Source organism: Chelonia mydas, chromosome 10 (assembly GCF_015237465.2).
Source record: "Chelonia mydas isolate rCheMyd1 chromosome 10, rCheMyd1.pri.v2, whole genome shotgun sequence".
Classification (NCBI taxonomy): Eukaryota; Metazoa; Chordata; order Testudines; family Cheloniidae; genus Chelonia; species Chelonia mydas.
This window is the reverse complement of record NC_051250.2, coordinates 64,445,975-64,463,367: the sequence shown is the minus strand read 5'-3', so window position 1 is coordinate 64,463,367 and position 17,393 is coordinate 64,445,975. Positions and strand designations below refer to the sequence as shown.

At 37.9% G+C, this 17,393-nt stretch overlaps 1 protein-coding gene across 12 annotated transcripts in view; it reads left to right on the top strand.

The window, feature by feature from the left end:
* The window catches only part of ATP8B4 (ATPase phospholipid transporting 8B4 (putative)), a 144,032-nt gene that overhangs the window by 109,342 nt on the left and 17,297 nt on the right, over positions 1-17,393 (top strand). For all 12 annotated transcript variants that reach the window (XM_043524464.1, XM_043524466.1, XM_043524457.1 and 9 more), the window contains 7 exons: positions 1,835-1,950; positions 4,222-4,386; positions 5,641-5,752; positions 6,983-7,088; positions 12,909-13,056; positions 15,265-15,448; positions 17,111-17,334. In XM_043524464.1, coding sequence (XP_043380399.1) covers positions 1,835-1,950; positions 4,222-4,386; positions 5,641-5,752; positions 6,983-7,088; positions 12,909-13,056; positions 15,265-15,448; positions 17,111-17,334 — 1,055 coding nt within the window. The remainder of the gene's footprint in view (positions 1-1,834; positions 1,951-4,221; positions 4,387-5,640; positions 5,753-6,982; positions 7,089-12,908; positions 13,057-15,264; positions 15,449-17,110; positions 17,335-17,393) is intronic.

The following is a 17,393-nucleotide window of genomic DNA, read 5'->3' as shown; positions in this document are numbered from 1 at the left end:
GGTACTTCATTCCAGTAGAAACAAACTGAGATGATGCAGAAGGAATTATCTCACCTGTGTCATTAAAAAAGAGAAAGTCAAATAGCTGTACTTGTGAAAGAAATTAAGGGAATCTTCATAAATGATTTGGATAACGGCATTGACAGTACACTTATAAAGTTTGCGGACAATACCAAGCTGGGAGAGGTTGCAAATTGTTTGGAGGACAGGGTTCGAATTCAAAATGATCTTGACCAACTGGAGAAATGGTCTCATATAAATAGGATGAAATTCAATAAGGACAAATGCAAAGTACTACACTTAGTAAGGATTAATCAATTACAAAAGTACAAAATGGGAAACGACAGCCAAGGAAGGAGTACTGCAGAAAAGAATCTGGAGGTTATAGTGGATCACAAATGAAATATGAGTCAACAATATAATACTATTGGGGGAAAAAAGCTAACATCATTCTGGGATGTACTAGCAAGAGTGTTGTAAGCAAGACATGAGAAGTAATTCTTCTGTACTCAACAATGATAAGACTGATAAGGAGTATTGTGTCCTGTTGTGCACACCATGCTTTGGGAAAGATGTGGCCAAATTGGAGAAAATCCAGAGGAGAGAAAAAAAAATGTTTCCAGGTCTAGAAAACATGACATAGGAGGAAAGATTGAAAAAATTGGGTTTGTTTAGTCTGGAGAAGAGACAACTCAGGGAAGATGTGATAACAGCCTTTAAGGGGGAGGGATAGTTCAGTGGTTTGAGCATTGGCCTGCTAAACCCAGGGTTGTGAGTTCAATCCTTGAGGGGGCCATTTAAGGATCTGGGGCAAAAATTGGGGATTGGTCCTGCTTTGAGCAGGGGGTTGGACTAGATGACATCCTAAGTTTCCTTCCAACCCTGAGCTTCTACGATTTCTAAGTATGTAAAAGGTTGTTATAAAGAAGAGAGTGATAAATTGTTCTCCTTAACCACTGAGGATAGGACAAGAAGCAATGGGCTTAAATTGCAGCAAGGGAGATTGAGGTTAGACATTAGGAAAAACTTCCTAACTGTAAGGGTAGTTAAGCACTGGAACAAATTGCCTAGGGAGGTTGTGGAATCTCTGTAATGGGAGGTTTTTAAGAAGGGGTTAGACAAACACCCTGACAGGAATGGTCTACATAATATTTAGTCCTGCCTCAGTGCAGGGGACTGGACTAGATGTCCTATCGAAGTCCCTTCCAGTCCTTCCTCTCTAAGATTCTGTGAAGACTTTTGGGGAGAATGTTGTATAATAACTACAGATGGGCTGAGAATGTCAGAATTTGGGTTTAGATGTAGATTAGTTAGACTAAAGTTCAAGGTTTGGATTTGAGATTTAATTAGTGGTAAGGTTCAGAGTCAGATTTGACGGTAGCAAAATCTTGCAAACTTCTTTTATGATATACCAGCCCCAAATGTTGGAATTTTGCGAGCCCAGCTGCTGTGAGACTTTGGGGCACAGCTGATGCAGAAACAGAAAAATCTGATTCACAAGCAACACTGATGGAGAGGTTTCAGATCCAGGGACTTGTACCTGTCCCATCCCTCTGAAATTCAAAGGAGTTCAGATTTGAGAGGTTCCAGTTTTTGCCTAATCGCTAGTTGAAAAATTTATCAGTATGTGTTCTGTTCATTTTTAAAGTGTACATGAACTGTACCTAACTCCTACCCAGGTGATGGGATTGTTTTCTGTGTGCTGACTGCTGTACTATTATTGATATGTATAGAAAACATCTAACTAGACCTGGTAGGTCAAATAGACATTTGAAGAAAATGGAAGAAAAGTAATGATTTCAGTCTTAATTTCTACTTCTCTTCTCTTTTTCAGTTCAAAGCCCAGATGGGCAGATAAAACTATATTGCAAAGGAGCAGATACTATTTTATTTGAGAGGCTTCATCCCTCCAATGAAGAATTAATGTCTTTGACATCAGATCATCTTGAGGTATGTGCACTAAGTCATAAAAGCACTTAACCACACACTTAACGTTAAGCATGTGCTTAGGGACTTAAGTTTAGAGTTAAACACGTGCTTAAGTATTTTCCTAAATACAGATGCTTTTCTGTGCCTTAATAGAAAAGATGCCTTAATAGGCCTTCTGCTCTGAAATGAGCCAGAATTTCTTAAATTTCAGCCTTACCTTTGGCTGACCAGAGAGCTAAATCCAGTTAAATGACAGAGCTTTTTGTGTGCACTGTTAACTCCTGAAACAGCTGGTATATTTACAGTGTTTGTAAGGTATCCATACAAGTCCTTGGAGTCCCTTGTGAAAAGCCAGTGGGAATCTGTGGATGTGGATACAAAGTATCCAGTTTGGTAATATGGTGTTAAACAAAATAGGTCTCTTCTATTCAGTTTGAGGGTCTAACCTAATGTGAACTTTAAGGGAAACTGGATAAAGCCCTCATTTCCTGCATTTATTTTTTTAGAATTCATGTTCTTTGTAAGTGTCCACATTTAATACAAACCATTCCATGAGTCTTTAAAAAAAAATACTCCTTTGACATTAAGTATACAGTATGATGGTTTAGTAATATTGGTTACAAACATAACTATTGTTTTTGTCTCTGTAATAGAGCTTTCTTGGCTTTCTTTTAATGTTTTCCAGAAGGCCAACATGTTTTTTATGAAAGCAAGGCTGGAATCATATGCATCTGATCTTTGCAGTTGGTCAAATGCAAAGACCTTGAATTTTCATACTTGCCTAGTAAAGTTAAGGGAATACGTACTTGTATATTGATGTATTATGGTTTTTTTCACATCACTCTAATTTCCCCTTTCCATTATATTAATTTAATTCCAAAGCCTTACTGTTTTTTCAATCCATTAAATTCTGAGTTTTATCATTCCTGTTTATATATTAATTGTTATAGCTGTATAATAGAACAGGGGATGTTCAAATATTCACTGAAGATGAAAAAATGTTGTTAGTGGAGCATTGTAAACCATTTGATTTGTTGAGATGAACTACAGGGTCAAAGACAGTTCCCGAAATGTTTTTGGTTTTTAACAGTAAAATTGCTCATGATAGTTGTTTGACTTTGAAAAAAATCAGTCATTGAAATTCTAAGATATAAAGGAGGGAATATATATATCTAATATGCTGTGCAATCTGTAAGAATGTGTACATTTTGAATAACATCATATATGCAATCATTTTTATATTAAAGAAATAATGCGTTGTCTGTGGGATTCTGCGTGAGCCCAGCAGTCTGCACCAGACAATCCTGATACAGGATCAGAATCTAAATTAATTAGCATGAGCCACCAACATATCAGACGATATTATGTTTTTACCCTTTTCAAGTGTTGGGGGGTCAGCTTTACATCTGTTTCTCTCTGTGATTAGGTTGAAGGGTCTAACCTGTTAACCTGTGTACACATATCTGTGTATTGGCCAGTGGTTTCAAATTTGGATGCTGATTATTAGAGATGTGGTGCAGCCACAGCTCCCATTCACTCTGAGGCCTTTATTGTCAGCATAACAGATAGGTTGCACCTTAGGCCGTGATACAGTGTCATGGAACTATTGTGATTCACATACTGCTTGAGACATTTCTACTCCTATTATCTGGTCGAGCTTCTTACAGTTCTTCCATTGATGCCATCCTAGGTACATGGGTATTATGCTTTTAAGATGATGGATTAATGATAATGTTCACAATGAAATTATTATTTATTGTTAATATGTGGTAGTACCAAAAGTGTGCTAAGTATTTTAGTTAATTGTGCTAAAGAGAGTAGTCTGGGCACATTAGCTGCCTTTCAAGGTTAAAACTTTCATCTGTTTAATACCTAGGTAGCCATTCACATTCAGCTCTGTCTGACTGCAACATTTCATTTAATCCAATTTTTAGATTCGGGTTTGGCATTAAAATAATATTAGGCACTCCAATTTCTTGTTAGAATATTCATGTACATATAAAAGTTGCCACAAACAATTCAAGTTATTTTTTTAAAGAACAAAATCTAGCTATAAAGAGAAAATGTGCCCACAACCTTACCTCAAAGTAAAAGAAACCTTAAAGAGTTAAAATCCCCCAGAAACAAGGTTTATGAGAATTTAATTTCAGTGGTATCTTAGAGTACCTTGCTTATTGACTCCATAATCAAGACGGATGTTAACAGAGTGGGAAATTAATATAATGTGGTTCTGACTAATTTAGTTTACATTGTTCCCATAGATACTGCTCATCTTTTATTTTTATGTGACAGGAGTTTGCTGGAGAAGGCCTTCGGACCTTAGCCCTTGCATACAAAAACTTGACTGAAGAGCACTTTAAAGAGTGGTCTAAAATACTTCAGGAGGCAAACACTTCACTGGATAGCAGGAACGAATATCTTGCTGCAGCATATGAAGAGATTGAAAAAGACATGATGGTATATTCTGAGAGACATAGCACAGGAAAAGTATATTTGCAAAGTGATGTTGTATTATAGATTGATACTTTTCTATGCTCTTACGTTCCTGATGTTGTGTTACAAGCAAGACTGCTGTAGTCTTTATATATGTTCACATTCAGGCAGTGCCCCTCTTTGTTTAAAAGGATGCTAATGAATGTCGAGGCCAGTTGTGGTTAGGCTTTAAGATATTCGAGGCAACCAGTGAGGGGATTCTTCCCCATGGTTAACTGACTCCTTTTAAACATAAATTTACCTGATTTTTTTTAAATTTAAGAAAGCAGCCATTTTCTTTCCCCTAAAACTCTCATCAAGTCACATCCATGTTCCATTTCAGAAAAGACCGTCCATGCTGCTTTGTAACCAGAAAGCCAACTTTCAATATGAAATATATACAGTTAAAACAATTTAAAACTTACTCTTGCCTTTACTCTATAAGTGATGGTAATCCTTTCCTCTGTCCACTCAGATAGCTGTTCCTCTCCCATGCCTGCTCTTTCCAATTCCTCTCTCTGTAAAGGCCAAATCCCACTCTCGGATGTGCACTTACAACTCCCATTGTAGTCAATGTGAGTTGAATATATGTATTTGACCCCGTCTTCTGAACCCCCAGCTGAGTTTTCCCAATTCCTTTGAAATTCTGCACCCTTTGTTGCCTTGATGGAATATTGATATTTCAGCGTCTGGTCTCTGCAGCTTATTTTAAAGGGGCAATGCATAAACTACAATTCACATTATATCCCATTTTGGTATTATGCCCATGCCTTCAGTTTCATCCTTGCTTTTTCCCCATAAGGATGCCTTTGGCTGAGACTGATATGGAGATATAGTCATATTAAAAGAGCTGACACAGAAACTACAACCTAGAAGATAATGATGCTAGATCTGCTGCTGCCAGCCTGTTGGGCAAGAAAAGGGCTTGAGGGCCCCCTAAAACCAGGGAATCCCCAGCAAAGATTGCCCTGAAATTATGTATTATATAGTTCTTGATTCAAATTAGACTGGAGACTGCCTTTGAGACTTGGGGAAATTTCCACTGCTCTCAGTGGAAGCTGTGAATGTAGATCAAGGGTAGTATATTGTATTAAAGTTTGACTTGACTTGATGTTATCCATGTGTAGATGTTTAAACTACATAGTTTATCCTGTTTATATTCCCCAGATCTCTTAGTTTAACTAAGTGAATTTGCAAAGTTTGTAGAAAGTCACTTAAATGTTCTGCTTCCTTACAAAGTTACTAGGTGCCACTGCTATAGAAGACAAGTTACAAGAAGGAGTTACAGAAACAATTGCCAGCTTATCACTAGCTAACATTAAGATCTGGGTTCTAACAGGAGACAAGCAAGGTAATTCATTAATACTGTGTAATTCTGGGGGTAAGTGGGTGGGGTGGGGTGGGGTAGGGTGATAGAAAACCCTAAATGCAGTGAGACTTCTACAGTTCCCTTGCACGGAGTGCAGGGAGCACATTCCCTTGAACATTATTGTTATTTAACATTTATAAATTATTAATAAAACACTGCTCTGAGAGGCTTGATGCACATTAAGGCAGAGCAATGAGGGTAACATTGAGTTGTGCATGGGGATGCCGGGAGGACGGCAGAGGTGTGACTGTTGGATCTTGTGGTGAACACCCTCCACCCTGGCATTGGAGAGCATCTCCAGCAAGGTATACTGTAACCTATGGCGTTGGGGGCAGGGTTCTCTCCATATGACCCTAGTGTTTGTTTGGGCAGTGTGCAGGATCCTGGATGGGGGTCATGTATGGAAAAGTGAATACAAATAATGTCTTGTAAAACCATCTAAAAAGTTCTACCAATTGTTTTGGTATTTGTGGACTGAGATTCGCAGCACAGTATGCATAATATTTTCAGTTGTTAATATCACAGCATGATTTTGGATCCTAAATTCTTTGGATATGGCACTTGCCACAGGTGCGCAGTGGAAAGAAAAAAGGTCTCAAATGGCACGTGTGTACTTGAGCATTTTAATCTCAATAACAAGCTCTACAAAAATATAGTTAAATAGCATTTACAGTATTTCTAATGATGACCCTATAGGGGTTTAATCTCTGAGTTTTTTTTCTAGTGCACAAGGGTGACCATCTATAGGTTACTCCCCAAATGGAAGGCAGTGTGATCTAGCACATAGGGCACTGAATTAGGAGTTAGGATACTTGGGTTCTAATCCCTTGTTTTTCCACTGATCATCTGTTTGACCTTGGGCAAGTTTTTTTTTCCCTGTGCCTCAATTTCCCTTCCCTCTTTGTCTGGCTAGTTTATTTAGAAACCTTTTCGGTCTTTCAGTATGTGTTTGAACAGTGTTTACAACAATAGGGCTTTGATCTCAGTTGGACTCTGAGTACTACTTCACTATAAATAATAACCATAAAATATAGCTCAGAGGAAGGTGCATTTTTAATAGTACATTTATATCAAACCCAGTAATTATGTTAGAAAATTACTCTCATTATGATAGTACTGCACTCTCAATATGCTCTGTTGATATTACAAAATAAATAAGTAATGATTTTAACTACAACCATTCTAATCAAAACTGACATTATTGTCTCTCAGAAACTGCCATGAACATTGGTTACTCCTGCAACATGCTCACTGACACCATGAATGAGATTTTCATAGTGGCTGGTCACACTGTAATGGAAGTGCGTGAAGAACTCAGGTAAAAAAACATTTAAAATACATTATCTTATGTTCTTCCTTGCAGACCGTATACTCCAGTTAGACTCTCTCCCTATGATGCTACAAACCTTTCCTTAAGATTCCATCTGTTAAAGTTCTGTCAGTTGTCGTAAAAGTGTGCCAACTTCTTGTCTGAAGGCAACGAACCAGCAACTGAGGCCACTACTCCCGACTGCAAGCTAGAATACTGGTTGCCTTCCACCCTGCATGGGTGATAGGGCCATGGCATATGCATAGTCATGAATTCCGTAGCCCTGACTCACTCCCACTGCTGCCTTCCATATCACTTTATGCTTACATGTGGAATGGTTAGAACAAATGCCATTATCACTTCATCTGGAAGAGGAAATGTCAGCAGTTTCTCTAGAGTAGGCCCTGTAATAATAATTTGGAGAATAATTACTGTTAGAAATAGTGCCGACATGGGAATAGATCTCAACCTCTGTTTCTTTCTCTCTCACACATGTTTATCTCCTCTCTCAGTGTGGTAGCTGAGACTTCTTGAATGATACACGTAGCTGGCATTATGATTTTTACTGTTGGAGATTTATGCAAATTTCCTTCCTTGGAAGAGAATAAATTATTACCTCTCACAGCACAGTTGGGAAATATACAGACAATATGCCAACATAATACAATCCTGGCCCTTTCAGTTCTTACTCTTCTGCAGGAGAAGAGCCTTTCCCTTTTTCTTTTCTTTTTTTTAATACAGAAACAAGTTGCACATGTATTTAAGTATTGGTCAGTAGCACTGGAAGCACACATGGTACCAAACTTTGTACAGTGTTTTATTATAATATTACTAGAATATGGAAAATGCATTACAGGCAGCAGCATCCTTCCACCTTTTCCAGACAGCATACTGAATAGATGTGTTTAAAGATCTGTAGGCCATGTCTTTCTCTCCCTTCTACTTTCGTCAGTGACGTTTAGAATTTTGTTCCTTCTCAGTTCTCTTCTCTTACTTGTGTCTCTTTTTCATTTCTGTGTATTTTTTTTCTACTTGCACTAGAGCCAAACATAGCAATTTCTAATTTTTTTCTGTAATTACCATGGACATAAAATTCTTGCCTATTTTGGGTATCAGACAAACAAGGCATCAGTTTACCTAATTATCCCTTGGTATTTTAGCACCAGCCAAGTGGTTTGGGCGTTTCAGTTCCAGCCTATTCCTATAACTAATATATCTTCAATCTGAATAATGGGAAATTACATAATACAACAGTTTAAGTAAACAAACACTTTTTTTTAGCCTTTTGTGATTTGTGTATTTTGGTTAAGCATTATATATTATATATGGCCTTGATTCAATGAAAATGAGTTACGTTAACATGAGTTCTATTTTTGCATAAACTATTTATGTAGGAATCAATTTTGGTATGAATTGTGCAGCTTGGCGCAGGGGTGGGGGGTGAAAATCACTCACAGAGCATTAGGCCAGGGTTCAAGCAAGAAAGCAGTGTGGGAACCAAATATGGACATGGTGAAACACAGTAAACAATTCTTTTTTTTTTTTTCAATCTTGGAAACATGGAAGATAGGCAGAACTGAGGTACAAATGTGTACCATGTTTTGCATAGTCAAAAGATTGTCAAAGAGTTGGGTGATGCAGTTGCATTGTGCAGTGTAAATAACTACATATCCATATGTGATTCCAGTTATCAAATGGTGTAGAAGAAAAGCTTTAGTTAACAAAAGGCAGTGCTGCCCTCGGATATGTGAACCCATATGAATTCCATCATGTGTCTGAGGGCATCCCTGAATACAAGTAAATTCTGGCTTGCATTTTACCCTTTGGGGAATATGCTACTGAGGAAAAAAAGCAGAAACTGAGTCATTAGTACAGATTTGAAAAGGACTTAATTAAACAGGAAACCCATAAATACTCATATTTGTTTCTGAGAAACACATCTAGGAAGTCTGTATGCCCAGTAGGTTGTGTCATTGAAGCTAAAAGATATGTTTAGAGATGTTATGAATGGAGAGAAGTTTTTAACACTGAATTTATGATATTACAGTCATTTCCATGGCTATATATGGTGATTTTGTAAACACTGTGGTTTGATTTCAGTGCAGGATCCAGTAGAAGATGGTGCTTAGATCAATGTTAGTGTTAAGACACATCTTCAGTAAGACAGAAAATGGGCAACAAAATATATTATTTAATATGTATATTTTCTGAATTCAAGTTTGTTCCAGTATGCAAGTTTTTCTTCCCCCCCCGCAAGCACTTTTTATTACCAGTTCCTCTTCTCTCATAGCACGCATAATTATCCATTGTTTCATTCTGGTGTCATCTTTTATTTCCTAAGTAGCACCTTGACTTTACCCTTATTATGATTTTGGGGTGGAATGCACTGGTTGTCTCTGTACCATTTCCAGATCAACCGCCAGGTGGCCTTCAAAGAACAAAGAAGACATCCTTTCCCAGGAGACCAGCTGCATCAATGCTGTGGTACTCCTGGTCTCCATTGCATAATAGACATGTTGTTCTGGATTCGGCATATAGCACTATGATATCCTGCAAATACAGACTAGACTTGGGTATTTTAAGTAAATGTATGCTATCTTTTACTGTTGACATTGTAAATAAATAATTAAATCCTGGACTCTGGTGAGCAGCATATTTATTTTGGTATTTTATGCAGAAACTGCCTCTTATTTAGAAAACAACTTATTCACTGAACCAATAACTGAAACTTATTTCAAATAATTAACAGATTTATAAAACATCTGTCATGTTAAACATTGTGATCTGAGCCACAAAGCTCAGAGCAGTTTTCTGATGTGAACGTCTTAAAAGTTTAAGGGTGTGTTCAGACCAGATTCTTGTAGAGCAGCTGCGTATTATTTTTCTAAATCTGAAAAGATGAGCGAATGATCAAAATAAAATAAATTTGAAAAATATTCAAAGCTAAATAGTAAACCATATTTCACAGAAGGAAAAAAAAAGGTGAAAAAGCAAAATATCAGATTCAGACATCTGACATATATCACTTCTTAATAGCAACTGTCTATAATATCTTGGTCAATAATATGAAAATTCAAATTTATGAAGAATTCATACATTACTATATAGTACACAGAAGAGAGTTTATTTTCAGAATTCTGGTAATTAGAAGATTTTTAGGTAATCCATTTCAAAAGTCTCCACTTTAAATTCATCTTCCTCTTCACACGCCTAAAAAGATTTTTTTGTCATCATATAAAACCCTGATCCTGCAAAAACTTCAGCATGTGTATAATTTTATGCCTGTGAGTAACTGCTGCTGAAGTCAATAGTAGCACTCATATGCACAAAGCACACATGGTGAAGTCTTTCCAGGATCAGGGCCTCTTAAATGTAATTGCAGGCCCTTATGTCACAGCATATTTCATATGCAGAGTCATAATCTAAGTAAAATATATAGAAATATATGCCACGGTTTCAGGACTATCTGCACCTCTCTCTCTTTTCTAGTCTCAGAGTACGCCCTTTCAGATGTTAGCCTGTGTCTCCAACTCTTAGACTGTGCCCTGCGCTATGATACACTGAGGATCAACTGTGCTTAGCCAGCAGGTCTGACTGGGTTTGACACCAGCTGTTCTCTTCGGGAGTTTGTGGCCACTGGTATTCAGTGACAAAACAGCCTTCTTAAACACCAAAGTATTGTTTATTTTAAGAGTAAGAACAAAGCATTTAGAGAAAAAGGATTTTAAAACAACAAACAGTTGATACATGTGTCTGTCTTCCCTAAAGCCCTACCATCCAGCGATAGTTGCCTAGATGGGCCTAACGTCTTCAGCGATCTGAGAAGGTTCCTGGGTCAGGCAGGTTTCCTTGAATAGCTCCCCAACAAATACCTCCTCTTTGGAGAGAGAGAGAGTCCCTTATAATCCATTTCCTTTGTTCTTGCCAGGAACAAAGCTCTTCTGGCTCTTTAGCTCTTCTGGCTCTTTAGCTCTTCTGGACAAAATCAGTTTGGTAGGCTCAAAAGGAGGTCCAGCCAGACTTTGCAGTACCTATGGCTCTGCCACTGTGCTGTAAGAGCCCTCACATGTTAGCTGAGGGGTGGTCTATATTGACCTATTCTTCCCTTCCTGCTTGTTTTTCCTTATGGTCTGCTATTAAACTAAATCAGTGTATTCATACAACAAAGTATGCAGCTCAACATAGAGCATTTATAAATTATTACAGAGCAGTCCCACATCTGTCACAATATATACAGTATTGTTGTAGCCCTGTTGGTCCTAGGATATTAGAGGGACAATGTGGGTAAGATAATATCTTTTATTGGACCAACTTCTGACAGTGAGAGAGACAAGCGTTTGAGCTCACAGAGAGCTCTTCTTTTCCCAGACCTGAAGAAGAGCACTGTGGAAGCGCAGAAGCTTGTTTCTCTCACCAGCAGAAGTTGGTCCAGTAAGATACTAGTGTGACGGAGTAGGGAGTACGGAGTATTAACCTGGTAATGTTGCATGGGAGTTTTACTGGCTTACTGTCTGCATCAATACTAGATGGTGGTAGGATATCAGGGAGTGACTTCACTTGAGGGATGATACTTGAGCATGTCACCTGAGCCCAGGAGGGGGTTGGGGCCAAGTGACCTTCTTCCTGGGAAACTGGATAAAGGCTGGAGGAGGAGCTAGGGTGTGTGGCTGGGTGAGACTGCTGGAGGGGGTTTCAGTTTGGAGCTGGCTGGGGAAATGGAGGGAGGCCCAGACTGGGGTCTGGGCACCCTCCCCCCCAAGATGGACCTGATTGAGGGGGTCCTGTTGTCTGTAACTACAAGCTCTGTTTTGGACTGTGTTCCCATGTCTAATAAATCTTCTGTTTTACTGGCTGGCTGAGAGTCACAGTAAGTCACAGAAAGTGGGGGTGCAGGGCCCTGACTCCCCCACACTCCGTGACAGTTACCTCACCCATAATATTACATGCATACAAAATTTCCAGAAAGTGAAAGTAAAAAAATCTCCAATAAAGCTATTGTATGACAATTTTATGAAAAACCAAGAGGAGTTCGCAATAAACAGACTCTGGGCAAAATTTAAATCTAGGACTGTGACAATGAACATAGCGTACAACAAAAAGGGAAGCCTAATTCAGCAAGCTGTAAAAGGCTTCACCCTATGGATAGCTGAAGTAGCAGGTGGTGCCACTCCCAGAGGCCAGTTGGAGATCGTGGCAGAACCCAGATGAGGGGTTTGTTCAAATATTTAGACTAGATTTATTAACTTATGATCTAAATTTTCACAACATTCCAATGTGTTGGTTTTCAGCTATCTCTGCTTATGACATGGAGGTGCTAAATAAGTTTACTTCTATAAATGGACTTGTACTGTAATTTGTAAAAGGTCTCAGTTTATGTTATTCTGAAATTGTATATTTTTTTGTTTTACAAAATAAAATTAATACAATGTTGCCAGGAATTCCTGGAAAAAGAGTTTCTCCTCAATCTTTGCTCCTGTAAATGTAACTACAGCATTTTCTGTGCCAAACTCATCTTTCTTTTAAGCCTGGAAAATCTTAATACCAAATTAATGATAAATGACTCAGTTCAAACTCAGATCAAGATTGCTATTTAACTTCTAAGTTATTTAAAAACACTCAAAAATATTGTCTTACCTTCATACCTACCCAACCTACTTTCTTGGATTTTAAACACACTACAGTATCTTCATCACGTAAAAGAAATATCCTTCTTGCCTACTGAAATTTGCTTGTATGTAATATTAGATCAGAACAGCAGAACTGAAATTAGCTCTGATTAATCATTGTCTGATTAAAATTAATAACAACATATTCCTTTTTTCTTTTAAGGAAAGCGAAAGAACATTTGTTTGGACAAAACAAAGACCTTTCCAATGGCCATGTATTTTGTGAAAAAATGCAAGAATCAAAGCAGGGCTCAGTCTTGGAAGAAACTGTCACTGGTGATTATGCATTAGTCATAAATGGACATAGTCTGGTAAGTCAGTTTTTTCAGGTTTTGTCCTTTTCTTCCCAACCCAAATAATCATGTCTGTTTTGTTTTCTAACGATGACGGATTTCTCTCCAAACTCTAAAACTGTTTCATAAGAAAGCTAAAAACAAAGACTGACATAATTGCAAGAAACAATTAAAAATTACATCTTAACTTTTGGATATGTATGGAAGAGAAATCAAATGAGTAACTCTACACAGCTTTTTTTAATAACTACCACAGTTGAGAAGGCCCGATAGTAAGAACTAGTTCACACAATCTTATCCCTTCTTACCTAGACATAGACCACTGCTATTATTAAGTGCTTGTGTGAGGGGAATATCACAAATGAATGCCAATTAATTCAGAGAATGCAATTAGGCTGTTATTTTTTCCTGATGTTTGTTGTTTGAGAGCACAACCTGACCTTAAAATAATTACTGCACCAAATTAATGTCATTAAGATACCTCCAGTGGGTTTTCTAAATATCAGCATTTTACAGGGATGCCAAAAGAATTTGCTTTGATTAGGAAATCTGGTTCTTGTCATAATAGAATAAACTTACATTACTTTAGTGTAGTTCAGGTTCAAAATCTTGAACAAGTATCAAAACGATCTTCTGACTCGCTAACTTAAGAGAGTTAAAAGCGCAGGCTTCACTTTTGAGAAATTAGCCGTTCATGAAGATACATGATAATCTTTGTACGTTCATATACTTTGATCTTTATTTTCTTTTTAAAAATTGGGAATAAGAATGGCTCTGCCTTCAGACAGTTTCTTAATAGAAAAAGAAGAAGTAAATGGGAATATTGTTTAAGTTTTTCCATAACATCCACAGCCACTTAAGATAGTTCTAAGTATGTATGGCTCTCTCAAGCTGCATTCCAGCCATAAGAATGTGCTGCTTTCTACACTGTGAAAGTTATGGAAAGTTGCAGATCTCTGGTCTAGGGCAGATTATCGTCTCCAACAGAAAGGTCATGTAGTCTGCAGAAGCTATTTCTCTCCTATGTCCAGATTTGTGGTTTCAATATCATCTCAGAACTGTTTAGCAGCCTGTGTCAAAAGATTAGAATAAGACCACTAGCTGGGTTGTGAATACCCCCAGCAAGCACCGTAACTGGCATTAAGTGGCATGCTCATTGGCAGTGTCATCAGAGAGTCAAAGGAATGGGAAGAGCAATGGATGTTGCTGGTTTTTGCAGAGTTTAAGATTAGAATTGGGAAAGAAGATAAAGTTTCTAGTTACGCTTTTTGTTTGGAGATATCTAAAAGGCAACCAGCTCATGCCTCAGTCCTTTCCCTTGAGCCTTTTCAAAGATCTGGAAAAGCATTCTCTTTTCCCCATTCCTTGTGTATTCTTCTCCCCCCCCCCCCATCATCATCATAATATCTAAATCAATAACCAGAAATTTTTCCTCTCCCATGATTTTGAAGAGATCCCTGTCCTTTTCTTGCCTGGGGCTTTCAGAAGGTTTCCTCTCCCGCCTCCAGTTTAATGGAAAAATTGTCACACAGTAAATGAAACCGCATAATATATGTCAAAATGGGAACATTTTATGCATTTTTCCAGTGACCCTGCTCACATGCCACATACAGTTGGATTAGCTATATGTGAATCCAAAGGAGAGAGGCAGACCACAGAGTTTGGCCAGACTTTATTTAATGATAGTTGCCAGCATTTTACTGTGTCTGAATTGTGAAGAGGCTCCATGGGTGCTGAACCACAAAGATACATGGAGTATCTGCAGCTAAATACTTGCAGTGGAGCTGATGATTCACTGGATTAGGCCCTTTTAAATTCTCATAAAGTTAGCTGGAAAGTCAAGCGCTGGACTGAAATAACTGTAATGTATCCAATTTTAGGTTATTTCTTCCCCCTTTGTTAATATTGTATTGAACGTGTAATTAAATCAAGTATTTCACATCAAAATGTAGCTTCGCTCTCATTGTGTGTTAGGATTGTATGGGTTATGTGTATGTATATATTTACTGTATACACTTATGAGACTGATTTATTGTGTTTACTAGAGATGTGTGGTATCTTCCACTAAAGGCTTCAGCTGTTTAAAAAAACTTTTGAAATCAGTTTATTGAAAAGTGATGAATCCTATTTATTATATGCAAAGAATTCTCATTTCCCATCCATCACATCTTCTATTGATTATAGCTACAGAACCAGTATTCTGATAGGGAATACTTTGTATTGCAGGCTCATGCACTTGAGGCTAATCTGGAGAATGAATTTGTGGACGTTGCCTGCTTGTGTAAAACCGTGATTTGTTGTCGAGTGACTCCCTTACAAAAAGCACAAGTGGTAGAGCTGGTTAAGAAGCACAGGAAGGCAGTCACCTTGGCCATAGGAGATGGAGCCAATGACATTAGTATGATCAAAAGTAAGAGGAAATTGTGTCATAATGTTCAGTTAAAAGCATAAATAGAAATGCCAATAACATGCTAAGGTTTGCCTATCAATGAACTCGTATTTATAAGCATTTGATAAATAACTGCTGAATCCACCTTAATTGGGATACCCAAGTGGCTCACCTTTCATTCTGATTAAGGAGAATTTCTGACTAACCAGTTTTTGCTTGTATCTGAAATGGTTCTCAAATTGCTTTGTTTTGTTCACATTTAACTTGCTGGTTCTCTGAAGAAATAAAGATGTTACAGGTCCATCACTTACAAAACAAACAACACCACACAGAACAACAACAGTTATTTTCACCCAGATGGAGCTAAAATTGAACTACCAAATTCAGGGCCTTCCAGCATCCTAGCAGTCCTGTACTATTTCCATCCTTAAAAGGGTTAATTTTCATCAGTGTTTCAAAGAGCCTGGAGGGAGATTGTTAAAACACTTCTCCTTTGGTAAACGAGCACTGGCAGAGGCCAAAGATTTTGGAAGGGTGTCAAAGCACCATCAGCCTCTGAACATTATAAAGACATAGTATCCCTATTTGAGTACCACTACTCATATGTTGGCATCCCAATTAAGTAGAATTCCTTGGTAGTATAGCTTGGCTATCCTCGGGAGTATCCCAATTGAATTGTGTCCTGATTAAGTGGAGGGTGCAGTACAGCCATGAAGAAACATCTTGTATTTTACAGTATTTGCATGGCAGAATACAATTCACAAGTACAGCATTAGTAACAACTGTAAATTCTTTTATTGTAGTGTCAGTTGCTTGGAAGATATTTTGTATATTAAAATATACTACTGTGAAAGCAAGTTGTACAATAAATATATTGTCTTTATAATTCATTAATGGGCAGCCCTTAAAATAAAATAGCAAGATGCCTTACATAGCTGCTAATGTATTGTGTTGGTTGCTTACAATATCTCATCTGCTTGCTAACTGTCACCCAATCCTGCCATTTTATAGAACCCTACATTCCAATGGCATTTCTTCAAGCAGATGAATGGCAGGGTTGGGCCCCACCTTATATTCAGAGCCCATTAGACTGAAATTGAATGGTTTGAGCCAGTCTGAGTACGCGGTTGGTGAACAGTTACCCGACTACTGCTATATCTCAATCTTGAGTTGGGTTTTTAAAAACTAAATTTTATTTATTTTAAAAGGTTTCTACGTTAGCTTCAATAACAGCAGGGCCCTCTTCCAATTCACCTATTTGGGCAAAGAATGGGCAAAATAAACATTTTTTCTTCCAGAGAGAAGGAAGAGGGGTTGAAAGAGGAAGAGAGAGTTATGGGGGCTTTAAAAATAATCATAACAAAAATTATTTTAAATTAAAGAGGCGGCTAACGCTTCCCAAGATGCTGAGGGTGAGAGGCAGGAGTGCATGATTCAGTATAATAGTAATCATAATGCTAACTTAGTGGGTGTTCCCTGTTGATTTGATAACTTCTCTGCTTTCTACCTCATCGTTTCAGTAGCTCAGGATACTGTTATTACCTTGTAAGGCAGGGATCACCTTAAAACTGACATCTGCTTATGTCTCACTAAACAAAATGCTCACTGTGATAGTTTAGCAAATGAATGTGTCTTTTTCAAATACTTAGTAGAGACACATTTCTGCTTCTTTTTTACTTACAGGCGCACACATAGGCATTGGCATCAGTGGTGAGGAAGGAATGCAAGCAGTCTTGGCCAGCGATTACTCCTTTGCCCAGTTCAGATACCTTAAGCGGCTCCTGCTTGTTCATGGCAGGTGGTCCTATTTCAGAATGTGCAAGTTCTTGTGTTATTTCTTCTACAAAAACTTTGCCTTCACTCTGGTGCATTTCTGGTTTGGCTTCTTCTGTGGCTTCTCAGCTCAGGTTAGTTTTTGGGAGTAAAGTTTATAAACCAACAAAACAATGTTGTATATGTTTAATGT